At 42.8% G+C, this 17964-nt stretch overlaps 2 protein-coding genes across 3 annotated transcripts; one reads left to right on the top strand and one right to left on the bottom strand.

Moving 5' to 3' along the window:
* LOC139410756 (MALT paracaspase 1) lies at nucleotides 1–9374 on the top strand. Of its 2 annotated transcripts, XM_071156227.1 has the most exons (17): nucleotides 20–394; nucleotides 792–958; nucleotides 1162–1283; nucleotides 1782–1929; nucleotides 2215–2399; nucleotides 2610–2706; nucleotides 2865–2912; nucleotides 3456–3479; nucleotides 5213–5257; nucleotides 5413–5616; nucleotides 5820–5997; nucleotides 6157–6228; nucleotides 6347–6474; nucleotides 6765–6914; nucleotides 7026–7183; nucleotides 7583–7708; nucleotides 7983–8891. In XM_071156227.1, exons 1-17 carry the CDS (start codon nucleotides 246–248, stop codon nucleotides 8427–8429), a joined length of 2448 nt encoding a protein of 815 aa, XP_071012328.1. In that variant the 5' UTR covers nucleotides 20–245; the 3' UTR covers nucleotides 8430–8891. The 2 variants fall into 2 exon arrangements, with proteins under 2 accessions (XP_071012329.1, XP_071012328.1); XM_071156228.1 differs by lacking the exon at nucleotides 2865–2912 and having other exon boundaries at nucleotides 1–394; nucleotides 7983–9374.
* A 93-nt stretch (nucleotides 9375–9467) lies between these two features.
* On the bottom strand, nucleotides 9468–13809 carry LOC139410757 (complexin-4-like). The gene is made up of 3 exons (XM_071156229.1): nucleotides 13659–13809; nucleotides 11547–11634; nucleotides 9468–9695 (listed from the first exon to the last, which is right to left on the bottom strand). Exons 1-3 carry the CDS (start codon nucleotides 13721–13723, stop codon nucleotides 9468–9470), a joined length of 381 nt encoding a protein of 126 aa, XP_071012330.1. The 5' UTR covers nucleotides 13724–13809.
* Between the last annotated feature and the right edge of the window lie 4155 nt (nucleotides 13810–17964).

The raw sequence follows: 17964 nt of genomic DNA, 5'->3' as shown, positions 1-17964 counted from the left end.
ACTATTTGTAAGCTGTTTCAGGAAGTAACACCAACTCGTCTGAATATTTGTGTCTTTTTGGCCCTCCCCAGAATGATCTTCGGAATTCCCCCAAACTTCTGCAGCGACCATGCCCATGTATCTACCTCTTCTGTGTAGAACACCTGATTTCAAACTACGGCATATTTTTCATTTCACAAATGTTCAGATTTTTCTGCAAGTAACTTTTTCAAATTGACTGAATTGAACTACAGTAACTCGCTGAGATGTCGGATTCATCTGACCGGTCTTTAAACTTAAATTTTCTGAAAGAACCTGTCTTGAGGAAACTGTGTGAGGCTCTGGATAAAACCAACAGTAAAGGATGGCGTAAACTCGGGGAGATGGTCGGCAATGACCGGCGTTTTAGGGTGAGGTAAGCCTAATTAAGCAGTCGAACAGCCCGTCTGACGGTCGCGCGGAGATCCTTAGAGGGCGTAGTTCTACCTGATGCCGTATTACCTAACGACCTAAAAGGAATAATAGCGCCATCTTGTGGTTGGTTGGGCAAGTCTGAAGGGTTATTCTTTAAACATGTTAGTTTACTTGTTTGATTTTACAGTATACATGTTATCCCTATCGTCAACATACTGTTATAACACAATAATACATGTTATCAGTATTCCTGTGCATTTTACATTTCCTACGAGTGAACTAACTTGTGAGCTATGTGCCTCCCCTGCTGTTCATATATTTTTTTCTTATTAGATAGTGTCATAGACAGTGTGTGCATTACTGTGTGCATAAATTCTGCCTTTTCCTCCACTGTGCAGTTCAGATGAGATGGAGATGTGCTCTCTGAAGGTGTTGGAGCTGGAGGGCAGCCCCAGCCGCGTGCTGCTCAGGCTCATGGGAGACAGAGGGTGCACACTGGGCCATCTGGTAGACTTACTACAAACCATGGGCCATACAGAGGCCCTACAGTGTGTCAAACCACCAGGTATACAGAGCATCTTTAGAATATGTGTTCGCTGACTATTATCTGGTTGGTACTTGGAGGGAAGGCTCAGGATTATAAATGGTTTTGGCGACAAGTTAATCTCGACTCTTGATTTTGGTCCCTGTATGTAAATGTATTGATTATTTATTGTACATATATTTGAATCATTATTGAGAATTTCTTTCCATAATGGTTGTGTTTAGGTATCCAGATCCTCATTCAGCCCCAATCTGTGGCTATAATAGTGGGACACAACCTGCGACTCAGCTGTTATGCTGTGGGGAAGGCTGGTGTTCAATTCCAGTGGTTCAAAACCAAGGAAGAGGTGGGTAGCCTACTAGGGTGTGTTTTGAAGGTAGACCGTAATGTTTATGCATTGGTTGTAAACATGTCATTAAACATGTTTTCAGATAATCATATTGCTGATATCTTGACCAGATAACATTGTGACAGCTGTGGCTTAATAATGATATATATATATATTTCACCTTTATTTAACCAGGTAGGCTCGTTGAGAACAAGTTCTCATTTACAACTGCGACCTGGCCAAGATAAAGCAAAGCAGTGTAACACAAACAACAACATAGAGTTACACATGGAATAAACAAACATACAGTCAATAATACAATAGAAAAAGTCTATATACAATGTGTGCAAATGAGATAGGATAAGGGAGGTAAGGCAATAAATAGGCCATAGTGGCGAAATAATTACAATTTAGCAATTAAACACCGGAGTGATAGATGTGCAGAAGATGAGTGTGCAAGTAGAGATGTATATTTCATGTATTATGAATTGATTTGACACATTGTGACTTCTCCAGGTACACAACAGTTCTTCTCCAGACCTGGTGATTAGCCCAGTCCAACTGACAGACGCAGGCTTCTACATCTGCAGGGTTAATTGTGGAGACTCCTTTGAGTTCAGCCAGTGGGCTCAGGTGGATGTCCTGAATGTTGCAACACCTTATGGTGAGACACTATCTTTTACCTCCCAATCAGTTCATAGACAACATTGTTATTATGTCTTTCTTTTGCCTGGGATTTTTGGAATTTGATTTCTATCCGGTTCCATTTTAATAAGGCTAACATTTTCTACACGTTGTCGGTTCCTCCTTTCTGTGAAAGACAGACAAAACAGGGGTGAGTTTCCTGAACGCTTTGTAGCACTAATGTTATCTTTTATCCCTCCAAAGCTTTCGCTAAACTCGCCCCCAGAGCGACTGCACATTGAATAAACGTATGTTTTCCATGCAGGGTTGGGGTCACACTCGTTGGAGGGCAGGCTGAAGGTGGTGATCCAGCCCCAGGGCCAGAGACTGCTGGTGGGGGAATCTTTGCAGCTGGAGTGTGGGGCGGTAGGGAGGCCTATCCCCCGCTACCAGTGGCACAGGAACGGGGCGCCCCTTCACTTTCCAGAGGCCTCCAAGAGGAGACTCACGGTAAGGAGGTCAGAGGAGGATGCTAACATCCTTGAGCGCTTATGTAGAAAGTTCCACATTTATACTGTAAAAGTGGCACTGTTACATATTTTGTAGTTACAGTACAGTAACTCTACAATACTGTTGAATGTTGTACAAGTCAGATGAAAACCGTGAGAGTTAGTTTGAATTTTTTTCAAATAGCTTGATATTGTTCGTTAATTGAAACAGATTCCGTATCTGCTGCTGGAACATCATGGAAAGTATCGCTGTGAGATTTGTATTAACAACGAAAGGACGTGGACGAATGAAGTAGACATTCTAGTGGGTATGTCACTATCCTTTATTTTACAGTACTAAAATGATGATATTGATCCTAGCCTCAACAAAAGGTCTGTTTATCAGTATGCAATATGAGCAAAAACGACTCGCATTGAATTTGGTGACAGTTCTTGATGATTACTTACTCTTGTTCTTGAATGAAAGGACCAAGGATATCTGTCCAGTTTTCAGGGGCAATGGAGTGTTCTGAAGGTATAGTTGAAGTGCCTGGTTTCTCTTAGTTTGGCCATCTGAGATGTACAGTATGTGCATGAATAAAACAGGGCCATGTTGGAAACAGTGGGATGGCAAAGTGAATCTGTTTTTATAGAGAAGGAGGGTTTGGTTCCAGGTGTTGCATGCATTCTTTTCATCCTTTGAATTTTTGCCCGTTCATTTGATTGATTTATATTTTTGAGAACACAACATAATCATAACAATCCCACAGAAAGTATGACATTGTCTGTAATTTGAAAAATGGTCTTTACAGATGCTCAAAATCGCTACATCTCAATTATATAATCACTCACAGCTTTCAGTGATTCAGCTTAGATGTCCCGTATCAATTTCCAATTAATATTTGCAAATGTTCCAGACAGGACATATTTTCAGTGGGTACTAACATTAGGCATGTTGATCCGTTTGGCTTCTGACTGAGCCCCACCTAATCGGTGACACTTTTTACTTTAATTCAGTTGAAATGAAAGCACAGGAAATATACATTCTAGTAATTGTTCTAAAATTGTTTTCCCACAGATGATGTTTTTGCCTTTGGAGCTGGTAAGTGACATGCATTGATGTATATCTGAGATGATCTATCACTGTTTATTGGACATTGTTTCCGGCAATTCTAAATGTTTCTGCACATTACATGAAGCAGTTTATCTCCTGAGAATGTTTATCAATCCACCATGTGTAATATCTGTATAATACACTGCTCAAAAAAATAAAGGGAACACTTAAACAACACAATGTAACTCCAAGTCAATCACACTTCTGTGAAATCAAACTGTCCACTTAGGAAGCAACACTGATTGACAATAAATCTCACATGCTGTTGTGCAAATGGAATAGACAACAGGTGGAAATTATAGGCAATTAGCAAGACACCCCAAATAAAGGAGTGGTTCTGCAGGTGGGGACCACAGACCACTTCTCAGTTCCTATGCTTTCTGGCTGATGTTTTGGTCACTTTTGAATGCTGGCGGTGCTTTCACTCTAGTGGTAGCATGAGACAGAGTCTACAACCCACACAAGTGGCTCAGGTAGTGCAGCTCATCCAGGATGGCCAATGCGAGCTGTGGCAAAAAGGTTTGCTGTGTCTGTCAGCGTAGTGTCCAGAGCATAGAGGCGCTACCAGAAGACAGGCCAGTACATCAGGAGACGTGGAGGAGGCCGTAAGAGGGCAACAACCCAGCAGCAGGACCGCTATCTCCGCCTTTGTGCAAGGTGGAGCAGGAGGAGCACTGCCAGAGCCCTGCAAAATGACCTCCAGCAGGCCACAAATGTGCACGTGTCTGCTCAAACGGTCAGAAACAGACTCCATGAGGGTGGTATGAGGTCCCGACCTCCACAGCTGGGGGTTGTGCTTACAGCCCAACACCGTGCAGGACGTTTAGCATTTGCCAGAGAACACCAAGATTGGCAAATTCGCCACTGGTGCCCTGTGCTCTTCACAGATGAAAGCAGGTTCACACTGAGCACATATGACAGACGTGACAGAGTCTGGAGACGCCGTGGAGAACGTTCTGCTGCCTGCAACATCCTCCAGCATGACCGGTTTGGCGGTGGGTCAGTCATGGTGTGGGGTGGCATTTCTTTGGGGGGGCCGCACAGCCCTCCATGTGCTCGCCAGAGGTAGCCTGACTGCCATTAGGTACCGAGATGAGATCCTCAGACCCCTTGTGAGACCATATGCGGGTGCGGTTGGCCCTGGGTTCCTCCTAATGCAAGACAATGCTAGACCTCATGTGGCTGGAGTGTGTCAGCAGTTCCTGCAAGAGGAAGGCATTGATGCTATGGACTGGCCCGCCCGTTCCCCAGACCTGAATCCAATTGAGCACATCTGGGACATCATGTCTCGCTCCATCCACCAACGCCACGTTGCACCACAGACTGTCCAGGAGTTGGCGGATGCTTTAGTCCAGGTCTGGGAGGAGATCCCTCAGGAGACCATCTGCCACCTCATCAGGAGCATGCCCAGGCGTTGTAGGGAGGTCATACAGGCACGTGGAGGCCACACACACTACTGAGCCTCATTTTGACTTGTTTTAAGGACATTGCATCAAAGTTGGATCAGCCTGTAGTGTGATTTTCCAAATCCAGACCTCCATGGGTTGATAAATTTGATTTCCATTGACAATTTTTGTGTGATTTTGTTGTCAGCACATTCAACTATGTAAAGAAAAAAGTATTTAATAAGAATAGTTCATTCATTCAGATCTTGGATGTGTTATTTTAGTGTTCCCTTTATTTTTTTTGAGTAGTGTATAATGATAGCGTTGTGATTGTAGGTGCCAGTGAACTAATCCTGAACAGCAATCAAGAACCACCTTATGGTAAGCAGAACACAAAATGAATCCACCCAGTACTTGGTTACCTTTCATTACTGCTAGAATATCAAATGCCTTTTCTCCATGTTGGTCAATATGTTACATTTCTCCACAACTGATTTCAACTCGTAGTCATTGATGGTATTTGTCTCTCATCACAGCGACAGATAAAGTGGCCCTGCTAATCGGGAACCTCTCGTACCGGAACCACCCCCAGCTCAAGGCGCCAATGGTTGATGTGTATGATCTCACCAACCTCCTGCGCCAGCTCAACTTCAAGGTAGTATCGCTGCTGGATCTCACCGAGTCAGAGATGCGCAACGCCGTGGACGAGTTTCTGCTCTTACTTCACAAGGGTGTCTATGGTACGCCATTCATTATTATGGCCGATTAGAGTATGAAATATTAGTTTATTTGATCTGGTTTTCCAAAAATATAGTGAATCATAAAAAATTAAATACTAGTTTTAAAAAGTGAAGTCTATTTTCAGTCTTATTTCATTCACTGCTCTATTTACTGTCTCGTTTAATTCACTCCCATAAACTTTTGCTGTACTTTATTTTTTTAGGTTTGCTGTACTATGCTGGACATGGTTATGAGAACTATGGCAACAGCTTCATGGTACCGGTGGATGCTCCAAACCCGTATCACTCAGCCAACTGCCTGTGTGTGCAGAGCATCCTCAAACTGATGCAGGAGAAGGAGACAGGCCTCAATGTGTTCCTGTTGGATATGTGCAGGAAGCGGTGGGTAAAGACTAGTATACTGTGCTAACCATGTTTGTTTTATGTTTATTTGTTTTTCACTACTATTCAATGTCCCTTCCCTGTTAGTAACATGGGATATAGACCACTCACCATTTCTTGTTTGTTGTAATACTGTAACTATTACATTTTTATTTTTAGAAATATTCATGATGATACAACCCCAAACATACTATTGAGGGTCACAGCTAACATTGTCTTTGGATATGCAACGTAAGTAATCAGACGATTACTCAAATATATGTCTAAACTTCTATTCGTAACATGTAACTTTGTATGAACAAATGAAGTGATATATTCCCCAATTCTGTTCCATTCTTCTATTGTGCAGCTGCCAAGATGCAGAAGCGTTTGAGCTGAGCTCTAGTGGATTCACTAACGGTGTCTTCGTCAAGTTTCTGAAGAAACGTCTTCTGGAGGATGAGAAGATCACTGTGTTGCTGGACAGAGTGGCTGAGGGTTAGGAGCAATGGACCAATTATGTATTGGTGAACTAATCATTTAGTAAATGTCACCCCATCTATAGTATTTGTGGTCATGGAGCACAAGTCAATGTAGGCATGAAATATACAGTATTGATCTAATGCAGTGCCGTGCAAAATAAGTAACAGGAGTACAGAAAGACATCTATCCTATCCTACCCTGTATACTTCCATGCATCGATTATCATGGCAATAATACTTTGCCTAACACATTTCTTCTGTGAGAGCCTGAGGTAATGTTGTTATGGTGTTGCTTGTGTTATCCAGACATGGGCCAGTTCGATGCCACTAAGGGGAAGCAGGCTCTGGAGATCCGCAGCAGCCTATCAGAGAGGAGGGCTCTGACTGACCCTGTACTGCCTGGTGACAGCTCTGACATGGCCCTGGCTCACAACCGTCAGTGGGCCAAGGCTCACGGTAAGGACACGATCAACCAATGAAAGTAAATGCAGTACATTTCAATTTGAATTGTTTCGCTGAAGCAATCAACATACTTATTGTGGACATAATGTTGTGTTTTCATTCTAGAACTGCCTGAGAGTATGTCTCTGGACTTTGACTGTGGGGCTCAGATCAAGCTGGGCTTTGCTGCAGAGTTCTCCAACGTGCTGGTCATTTACACCCACATCGTGAAGAAACCAGAGGACATGTTCTTCTGCCAGGCTCACGTCACCAACTTCTCCCCGGTGAGACGCTACAGTCTTTCGTCTTGTTCAATTATGCCAACTTGTTCCTTCCTAAAAGCTCCTGTCACCAGTTTCTCACAATTTGTTCCCTGTCCCCTAACCCTTGTGTCCACAGATCTGAACAGGTGTAGCTAATCCATCCAAGCTTTTCCGATCAATGAACACCAAAGGGATAGGGAAAGGAATTTAAAATGAATATGTCACTGATGTCATAATGGTTTTCCTCAGCTCTGTTCAATACCAATGAGAGCGATTTGTCTTTCTTGGGGTTTACTGAAACAACATTAGGAGCATAGTAAAGAGTCTGTCTGCTGAAGATACTGAGGCTCCAGCACCTGCCTGAAAACTTTGCATATGCAGGTCGTCTTGTCCTAAAAACATTTCCTTTGTTCTGTCCAGGACCTTGACATTGATCCCAAAGAGATGAACAGGGAGACACCAGAGGAGACTGGCATCTACCTGCTCTCCAGCAGTCTTCCCCAGCACTGCCTGTACACACGCCTCAGCTCTCTACAGAAGCTCAGGGTAAGTGTACAAAGGATAATCACCACTTTCCACATTCTCACATTACTACGACATTATTATATTGTCTTTGCCCTTTTAGTTTGATATCTTCAAAAAAGTTTTAATCAACCTTCCTGTTCATATGTGTGCTCTGTGTCCCCTCTGTAGGAGTAGCTGGTGTCATGTTAGAGCAGAGCTTACCTTGGACAAAACGGTTTTGATCTCCGTTGGAGCTCTAGTATAAACATATTAGGTTAATAAAATGTTCTTCTACTCCTTGTCTTCTCCTCTGTAGGACCAGCTGGGGTTTACAGTTTGTCTACAGGGCTCTTTCAAGGCCATGGATGAGCTGGTGGACTGGACCACTGACGTCAACATCGGCAAGCCTCTGATCGCCAGACTAGACCTGTACCGCACCATGAGGAGGAACAGCTGCCTGCAGACCTGCCCCATGCCCCACAGCCCCTGCCATAGCCCCAGAGCCGAGCACCTCCACCACCACCCCCAAGGCCTTCTCTCCCCACACTGCTCCAGCCCTTACCTGGATGTGTGCGAGCCTTTACAGGGAGCTGTGGGAGGCTCAGGTTGTGTGAGCTCCACTCTGTATGACAACTGCTTCTCTCGCTATGGCTGTACTAGTAGTGACTCCCCTGGCAGAGCCAGCATTCCCATAGAGACCACGGATGACATAAACGAGCTGCAGACAGTCTTCATTAATAGCCTGCAGTTTCACCACCAGTGATGAGGCCCTCTCTAGGGCATTGGTTGCCTGGTGCCAGATCTGTTTCTGCTGTTTTGCTTTCTCCTATGGCCATCAGATCTGGGATCAGGCTATGGTGGATTTTTGTAGGTCTACTCTGTAAATCCTAGTTTATTCCATGGCAAACTCTTTGATACAGTTGCCTGGCTTTAGTGGAGATTACATGTATTTAGTACTTTAGACTAGATTTTTAAATTGAAATAACTGTCAAGAGTTGTATAGCTGTATTTAAAAGGTTACATATCCAGCCTGCTGAGAAAAGGTAGTTTATTGTGATTCTTTTTCCGTTTGTTAGATAATGATGATATAATGTGAACTATTAAGCTTTGCTGAAACGATCTTAACCAGCCTCTTTCATATTCTATAGATGATCTTTTAGAGCAGTTACTAAATGTAATAAAGATGTAATAACTTTATCCACAGGGAGGCGTTGTCTCACTATATAAACAAGAGTTCTGGACATGGATTGTTTTTCATGGGCTTCTTATGATTCATCTCTATTTATTACAAACGAAAATGCCAAATCCAGTTATATACACTGTTTTACAAAGGCCCAAAATTCAGAGGGATGTCTTTTTTAACACGAAGCAATTCAGTGCATTTATAACCATGATACCATTGTTTTTTCTCTCCTCCCAATTGTACTTTCTTGCAAAGAAAACATGAGGTTTGCTGTATATAAAAAGAACAGAACCCCTTTTTTAATTACAACAACTAAAATACTCTTACTCCCTCTCAGCCCTGTGATGTTTTTCCCGACCTCTTCCCCACAGCTTTCTGAGAAAGACAGATTAAGAGTCATCTCTTCAACCCTCTATTGACAGATTAGCCAACCTAAAACTGGTTCAATTTAGACTGTGTAGAAGGTCTACTATACGTGTTTCGGATCAATCCAAGTCCACAGTCTAGATTAGAATACTGGAAAGCTGGAATATTTCAGGGAAGTCCAACCTTGGAAGTTATATCCTTGGTCAAACTTGGTGCTTAGGAACTAATCAACTGAACCAATGTTTTCTCTCATCACATGACACAGCACTTCTCCTCTGCTTTAGATTTCATCTCAACCATAGTTGCCGACGCTTTCTCCTTGATCTGGTCCATGTCCATGTTCTGTAGGTTCTGTATCTGGCCCAGGATAGAATCCTTCTCTTCCTCCTCTGTGGCGTCCTCGTCCACCATTTTGAGTAGTTCTTCTGGCACGTCGATGTCGTCTCCTGCCGACTCCATCAGGTTTGCATCCTGTTCACTCTAAACACAGCAAGAAAGACAGGTCAGACTGGCTGAGTAGGAGTGTATTATACCCACGTACTGTCTCAATATCATCATGTCTAAATTCTATTGTTTTTCTTCCTGGACTATGTTTTAGCATATAGTAGGTACTGTCTTTACTGAGGGAATTTATGTCCAACAGCTAACACTTCAAACAACAGCTTAATTTTGCATCACATGTGACCCTCTATGACCCTGCAAGAGAGGGAGACTCCCTGCATAGCCTGTGAGACAGATGGCATACAGACACACGCACAAACACAGGGCATGTTGGGTCTTGGGCTCAAACGTGAGATATCTGTGATCAGTCTTTTTTTTATGCCTTAATCTTGTGACTGTATTTAGGCATATCTGACTAGCAGGCCTTAGACTCCTGTACATGTACTGAGTCACTCTGACACTGACCGACACAGCCTCTGCATCATGTTACTAATTTATGATAGTGTTCTCATTTACAGAGAAAATACGTAAGATTATCTATCACCTTATGTTATTCATAGAAAAGGGAAAATTATATACTAAACAAAAATATAAAGGCAAGTGTTTGTCCCATGTTTCATGAGCTGAATAAATGTTCCATATACACAAAAAGCTTATTTCTGCCAAATTTTGTGCACAAATTTGTTTACATCCCACAACACAAGGCCACAAATGTCTCAGGTTTTGAGGGAGCGTGCAATTGGCATGCAGACTGCAGGAACTTCCACCAGAGCTATTGTCAGAGAATTTAATGTTAATTTCTTTACCATAAGCCACCTCCAACGTCATTTTAGAGATTACCTCACAAACGCAGATCACGTGTTACTAAGCCAGCCCAGGACCTCGACATCCGGCTTCTTCACCTGCAGGTTCGTCTGAGACCAGCCACCTGGACAGCTGATGAAACTGTGGGTTTGCCCAACCGAATAAATTCTGCACAAACTGTCAGAAAGCATCTCAGGGACGCTCATCTGCATGCTCGGTGTTCTCACAAGGGTCTTGGCCTGACTGCAGTTCGGAGTGCGGTAACTGACTTCAGTGGGCAAACTCACATTCGATTGGCACTGGCACGCTGTAGAAGTGTGCTCTTCATGGTTGAATCCCGGTTGAATCCCGGTTCAACTGAAGTACCCCATGGTGGTGGTGAGGTTATGGTATGGGCAGGCATAAACTACAGACAACGAACACAATTGCATTTTATTGATGGCAATTAGAATGCACAGAGATACTGTGACGAGATCCTGGGGCCCATTGTTGTGCCATTCATCCACCGCTATCATCTCATGTTTCAGCATGATAATCCACGACCCCATGTCGCAAGGATCTGTACAAAATTCTTGGAGGTTGAAACTGTCCCAGTTCTTCCACAGCCTGCTTACTCACCAGACACGTCACCCATTGAGCATGTATGGGATGCTCTGGATTGACGTGTGCGACAGCTTGTTCCAGTTCCCACCAATATCCAGCAACTTGTCACAGCCATTGAAGAGGTGTGGGACAACATTACACAGGCCACAATCAACAGCCTGATCAACTCTATGCGAAGGAGATGTGTTGCGCTGCATGAGGCAAATGGTGGTCACACCAGATACTGACTGGTTTTCTGATCCTTTTAAAGGTATCTGGGACCAACAGATGCATATCTGTATTTCCAGTCATGTGAAATCCATAAATAATGGCCTAATTTATTTATTTTTATATAAACTGTAACTCAGTAAAATCTTTGAAATTGTTGTTTGTTAAGTTTTATAATTTTGTTCAGTATAGTTTTTTTATTATTGAGGGCATTTGTAGCTACATAATTTCTCATCTTGTTCCATATGGCATGAGAATAAGATGAGACTGTCTTACCTTTGGTAGTCTGTATTTGTCTCTTAAGCACGTTCTCAATGTAGCCCTCTCAGCCTTCTTTACCAAGAACTCTGAATCTCTCTCCATCCTGTTTTCAGACAAGATCAGAAACCATGTTATCAAAACTATAAAAACGTTTTAATATATCGTTGAATAGAATATCCAAAGTGGTTAAAAGGAATTGTATTTTCACTGTGTGATACTGGTTGTGTAAAGGTTAGCATTATATTTTCAGAGATAAAAATGTGTTTCTCTGCATTTGTGTAATCATAATTCCTAATGGCGTTGCCATTTTCATATCAGTCAATCACACGTTACTGGTGTCAGTTCTAAATCAAATACAATATGAAGACTCAGTTTCTAGGGCCGCAGAGTAATAGTTTTGTTTGTGTTGATCTCCAGATTATGACAGCATTTGTCAATCCCACCAATAGCAATTGGAGACAGAAAGTAATTCCGAAATAATCTGGATGTGATGTAATCTAGGACTGCATGGTGCTAGTCTGCTTTCAGTTTGACTCGTGATATATAATATGTGGTAAAACATTCTTCACAAAAATGTTAAAATATTTTTATTTGACCTTTATCAGTGTAATACTCTTGAAGGTACATTTACAGGTGTTTTTCTCATTTCCATTGTGTCTCCCTTGGCTTTTATACTTTTATACTTCACATATGGTCTAATTCAAACATTCGCTATTTAAACAAAAGTATGTGAACACCCCTTCAAATTTGTGGATTCGGCTATTTCAGCCACACTGGTTGCTGACGGGTGTATAAAATCGAGCACATAGCCATGCAATCTCCATAGACAAATGTTGGCAGTAGAATGGCCTTTCTGAAGACCTCAGTGACTTTCAATGTGGCACCGTCATAGGATGCCACCTTTCCAACTAGTCAGTTGGTCAAATTTCTGCCCTGCTAGAGCTGCTTTGGTCAACTGTAAGTGCTGTTATTGTGAAGTGGAAATGTGTATAGGAGCAACAATGGCTCAGCCGCAAAGTGGTAGGCCACACAAGCTCACAGAACGGGACTGCCGAGTGCTGAAGCATGTAACGTAAAAATCGTCTGTCCTCTGTAGCAACACTCACTACCGAGTTTCAAACTGCCTCTGGAAGCAACGTCAGCACAAGAACTGTTTGTCGGGAGCTTCATGAAAAGGGTTTCCATGGCAGAGCAGACTCACACAAGCCTAAGATCAGCAGTGGAAACACGTTCTCTGGAGTGATGAATCATGCTTCACCATCTGGCAGTCCGACAGACGAATCTGGGTTTGGTGGCTGCCAGGAGAACACTACCTGCCTGAATGTATAGTGCCAACTGTAAAGTTTGGTGGAGGAGGAATAATGGTCTGGGGCTGTTTTTCGTGGCTTGGGCTAGGCCCCTTAGTTCCAGTGAAGGGAAATCTTAACGCTACATCATGCAACGATCATGCTGTGCTTCCAACTTTGTGACAACAGTTTGGGGAAGGCCCTTTTCCTGTTTCAGAATGACAATGCCCCTGTGCACAAAGCGAGGTCAATACAGAAATGGTTTGTAATCAGTGTGGAAGAACTTGACTGGCCTGCACAGAGCCCTGACCTTTGGGATGAATTGGAACGCAGACTGCGAGCCAGGCCTATTCGCCCAACATCAGTGCCCGACCTCACTAATGCTCTTGTGGCTGAATGTAAGCAAGTCCCCTCAGCAATGTTCCAACATCTATTGGTAAGCCTTCCCAGAAGAGTGGAGGCTGTTATAACAGCAAATTAGGGACCAACTCAATATTAATGCCATGATTTTCCCACATACTTTTGATCATGCAGTGTAGCTCTAATTTTTCACAAAAGGGAAAGTTTAAAACTAAAAGCTCTGCTCTTGCTTGCTATTGAATAAAATCTGGCTATTTTAATCATTCCAAGGAGGTTGAGGTCAGATTCAGGAGAATCATTTGTCAACGTATTTTCCATTTAATTTCAATTGTATTTGGCTGAATTGAAATGGAATGGACCCCAACCCTAAGGCATTCCTTTCTAGGGTTGCAAAGCTACCGGTAATTTACCCAAGTTACCAGAATATTCAGTAATTTAGGTAATTAACAGAAAATTGATGGCATCTCTAGTATTGACTTACTTTTCCTCCACCAGCTGTTTCTGGTACTCCTCTGCCTCCTCTCTAGACATCCCCTCGGTGGCCATGGAGACAATGTTTCCTCTGGTAGTCCACTGTAGGAGAGAGCTGGACTGGACAGTGCTCTACTACTGTAGCTCTTCACCAAACTGCTCCACTACTTACCATCAGATTCAACTGTGTGAATATCCTACAAGGGGATTTGCAGGCAACACTTTTGTTTTTTCTGTCCTCAAGTTTTGGTCACTGAGTCCCAGCCTTCGACTGAGGGATGGCGTTGTGAAGGGCACGACTGATCCCTGATGGGCCGGCTTGACTACATAAGCCCTTATAATCAGAGTCATTTCTGCCAACGCCATGATCTGGATGAATCCTTTTGGGGACAGATTATTTAAATTAAAACATTTAATAAAAGTAAAGTTCACAGGGACTGCTTTTGAGATGGGTAACATTGTGGTGTAGACTGGTATAGTGGTATATTCCACTACAGACAGGGCAGAGCACTACTCACTAGGCCTAATCCATGTCATGTTGCTTGTGTGAGTGACCTTAATCCCCTTATATCACCAACCATATCCTGAGTCCCAATAGATGTCCCAGACTGAGAGTGCTATCTGTATACTATACCACTGAGTAAATCACTAAGTCTGCACTCAGTTAATGAAACTATACTGTCTTGTCCAAAGTAAACAACTTGAAACATATACATTTCATTAGGACATCAAAATTGTGAATACAGAAGTAATTTCAAACGTTGCCAATATTAACACAGGCGATGTTCACGGTATAAATGGGATCTTGCACGTATCATTTTGGGAAGTAATGGACACAGACTTTGAACAATGATCTCCAAGATGACAGGCATACCACGTGACCTATAGCTGTCCTACATCACATCTGACATGACTTGTGTATCTATTTACCTCCCCTCCCACCCCAAGTCATTTTTCAACCAAATGTTTGTAGTATAGGGTTTGTCATATGATACTCACTGTACTGTACTTTGTTTGCAACTTCCATTACAGGGTTGCTGTTGCACAATGGTACAGGACTGTCTGTTCCCTGGGTCTGTGTCTGTATGAATAATAAAGGAACACCAGTAGGCAGAGGAGGCAGTACGATGATGCTGAGGGGAAGAACAAGGAGGGGAGGGAAGGGGGCCCATAGACTGCGAGAGTAGCAGGAAGCTGATGAGAGAGAGAGAGTAACAGGAAACTGATGAGAGAGTGTAGCAGGAAGCTGATGAGAGGGAGAGTAGCAGCAAGCTGGTGAGAGAGAGTAGTAGGAAGCTGATGAGAGAGAGAGTAACAGGAAGCTGATGAGAGAGTGTAGCAGGAAGCTGGAGAGAGAGCGAGAGTAGCAGGAAGCTGACGAGAGAGAGGGTAGCAGGAAGCTGATGAGAGAGTAGTAGGAAGCTGATGAGAGAGAGAGTAACAGGAAGCTGATGAGAGAGAGTGTAACAGGAAGCTGATGGGAGAGTGTAGCAGGAAGCTGATGAAAAAGAGAGAGTAGCAGGAAGCTGGTGAGAGAGAGAGTAGCAGGAAGCTGATGAGAGAGAGTAGCAGGAAACTGATGAGAGAGTAGTAGGAAGCTGATGAGAGAGAGAGAGAGCAGCAGGAAGCTGGTGAGAGAGAGAGTAGCAGGAAGCTGATAAGAGAGAGGGTAACAGGAAGCTGATGAGAGAGTGTAGCAGGAAGCTGATGAGAGGGAGAGAGAGAGAGATTAGCAGGAAGTTGATGAGAGAGAGTAACAGGAAGTGGATGAGAGAGTGTAGGAGGAAGCTGATGAAAGAGAGAGAGAGTAGCAGGAAGCTGGTGAGAGAGAGAGTAGCAGGAAGCTGGTGAGAGAGAGAGTAGCAGGAAGCTGGTGAGAGAGAGAGTAGCAGGAAGCTGATGAGAGAGAGAGAGAGTAGCAGGAAGCTGATGAGAGAGAGGGTAGCAGGGTCATGACATGACTTGTGTATCTATTTACCTCCCCTCCAAGTCATTTTTCAACCAAATGTTTGTAGTATAGGGTTTGTCATATGATACTCACTGTACTGTACTTTGTTTGCAACTTCCATTACAGGGTTGCTGTTGCACAATGGTACAGGACTGTCTGTTCCCTGGGTCTGTGTCTGTATGGATAATAAAGGAACACCAGTAGGCAGAGGAGGCAGTACGATGATGCTGAGGGGAAGAACAAGGAGGGGAGGGAAAGGGGGCCCATAGACTGAGAGAGTAGCAGGAAGCTGATGAGAGAGTAGCAGGAAACTGATGAGAGGGAGAGTAGCAGGAAACTGATTAGAGAGAGAGTAGCAGGAAGCTGATGAGAGAGAGTAGCAGGAAGATGATGAGAGAGAGAGTAGCAGGAAACTGATGAGAGTAGCAGGAAACTGATGAGAGAGAGAGTAGCAGGAAGCTGATGAGAGAGTAGCAGGAAACTGATGAGAGAGAGAGTAGCAGGAAGCTGATGAGAGAGTAGCAGGAAGCTGATGAGAGAGAGAGTAGCAGGAAACTGATGAGAGAGTAGCAGGAAGCTGATGAGAGAGAGAGAGAAGAGCTCTATGCAGCACATTGTAAGGGACTAGGTGACTGACTAAAACAACCACGTTTTCTCACTCGGTCCCTTCCCTTCAACTCATCCTAATCCTGCATCCTTTCCTCTGGAGAGGCATCTATACAAATAAATAATAATCTGGATTTGATATGTATCAGTTTTTTAGGTCTTTTTGCTTGGACGGTTGTGATGTGACCTTAGCCAGTGGAAACAATGTGGCTGTGTGTCTTGGCTGTATCAGTACATCTGCAAAGGTGCATTTGATTTGCACAGTAACTGCATTGATGTGGTGTATTCAAGATGCCTTTAATCCTACACTATTATGTATTACGTTGGACCCAATGACTGGGTCTGTTGTTTGCTTTGATACTGCATCACAGGAGGTCATTTTCCATTACTGAGCCACTTGTAGTGATGTGCTGCTGGCAATGGCTTTGAAGTGGGTACTGCAAGCACCATGTGCTTTACATGACTATTACTGTACATGGCTTACCATTTGTAGCAGTTAACTGCTTCAATGTCAGGTGTGGTGGTTAGACTACTGAGCTTTGAAAAACTATGAACATGTGCTGATTGATTCGACTGTGGATTCAGTTAAAATGCTCCATTATATCAATATAAATTCAACAGGCAGGTAGATACTTTATGCTCTGCATGTGATCTTTTTTATTTAACTAGGCAAGTCAGTTAAGAACAAATTAATATTTTCAATGACTGCCTAGGAACAGTGGGTTAACTGCCCGTTCAGGGGCAGAACGACAGATTTGTACCTTGTCAGCTCAGGGGTTTGAATTTGCAACCTTCCGGTTACTAGTCCAACGCTCTAACCACTAGGCTACTCTGCCGCCTCAATTGATAGGCTACTATCATTTGGGTCTACTCCTCCTCTGATGATATTACTCTGTGAATTTCAAGATTATTTGACACTGGCACATTAATTCACCCTAAATATCCCCATTAGTACATTATTGTAAACATACTTTATGTAGCTTGTAAAAAGCAAGCAACAATGTTTATGTTAATTTCTCTTATAGCTGAAACAAATCCGTCCTTGGTTTTGAAGGATCTAGTCACAACAGTCTTTAAGAGTGCAGTCCTGAAAGGTAACTATTAGTTCTTATTTGAGACACTAGTTTGTGTTCATAATTTGATATTGTAGTGTCACACTTGTATTCCATTCTTCACTCAGTCATCTTGTGCTACTTTAGAAAATGTTTGTATTTAATTTTGTCTGAAATTCTGGTATATGCTCATCTGAATGTTTTGTGTATAGTTTACAGATCTATTATAGCTGTATTATAGGGTTGGTTAATTCAATTAAAGATGACAATGTCTATGTGCAGTAAACATCTATTTATAATACAGGTGACAGTCTGGTTTTTCACAATTCCTGACATTTAATCCTAGTAAAAAAAATCCCTGGTTTAGGTCAGTCAGGATCACCAATTTATTTTAAGAATGTGAAGTGTCAGAATAATAGTAGAGAGAATGATTTATTTCAGCTTTTATTTCTTTCATCACATTCCCAGTGGGTCAGAAGTTTACATACACTCAATTAGTATTTGGTAGCATTGCCTTTAAATTGTTTTACTTGGGTCAAACATTTTGGGTAGCCTTCCATCAGCTTCTCCCAATAAGTTGGGTAAATGTTGGCCCATTCCTCCTGACAAAGCTGGTATCACTGAGTCAGGTTTGTAGGCTCCCTTGCTTGCACACGCTTTTTCAGTTCTGCCCACACATTTTCTAAGCCCTTTCTTGAGCTCAGGGCTTT

The sequence above is a fragment of the Oncorhynchus clarkii genome, chromosome 6 (genome assembly GCF_045791955.1).
Source record: "Oncorhynchus clarkii lewisi isolate Uvic-CL-2024 chromosome 6, UVic_Ocla_1.0, whole genome shotgun sequence".
In the NCBI taxonomy this organism is placed as follows: domain Eukaryota; kingdom Metazoa; phylum Chordata; class Actinopteri; order Salmoniformes; family Salmonidae; genus Oncorhynchus; species Oncorhynchus clarkii.
Note: the sequence above shows the minus strand (reverse complement) of the source record. Positions and strands in the feature narration are given on the sequence as shown.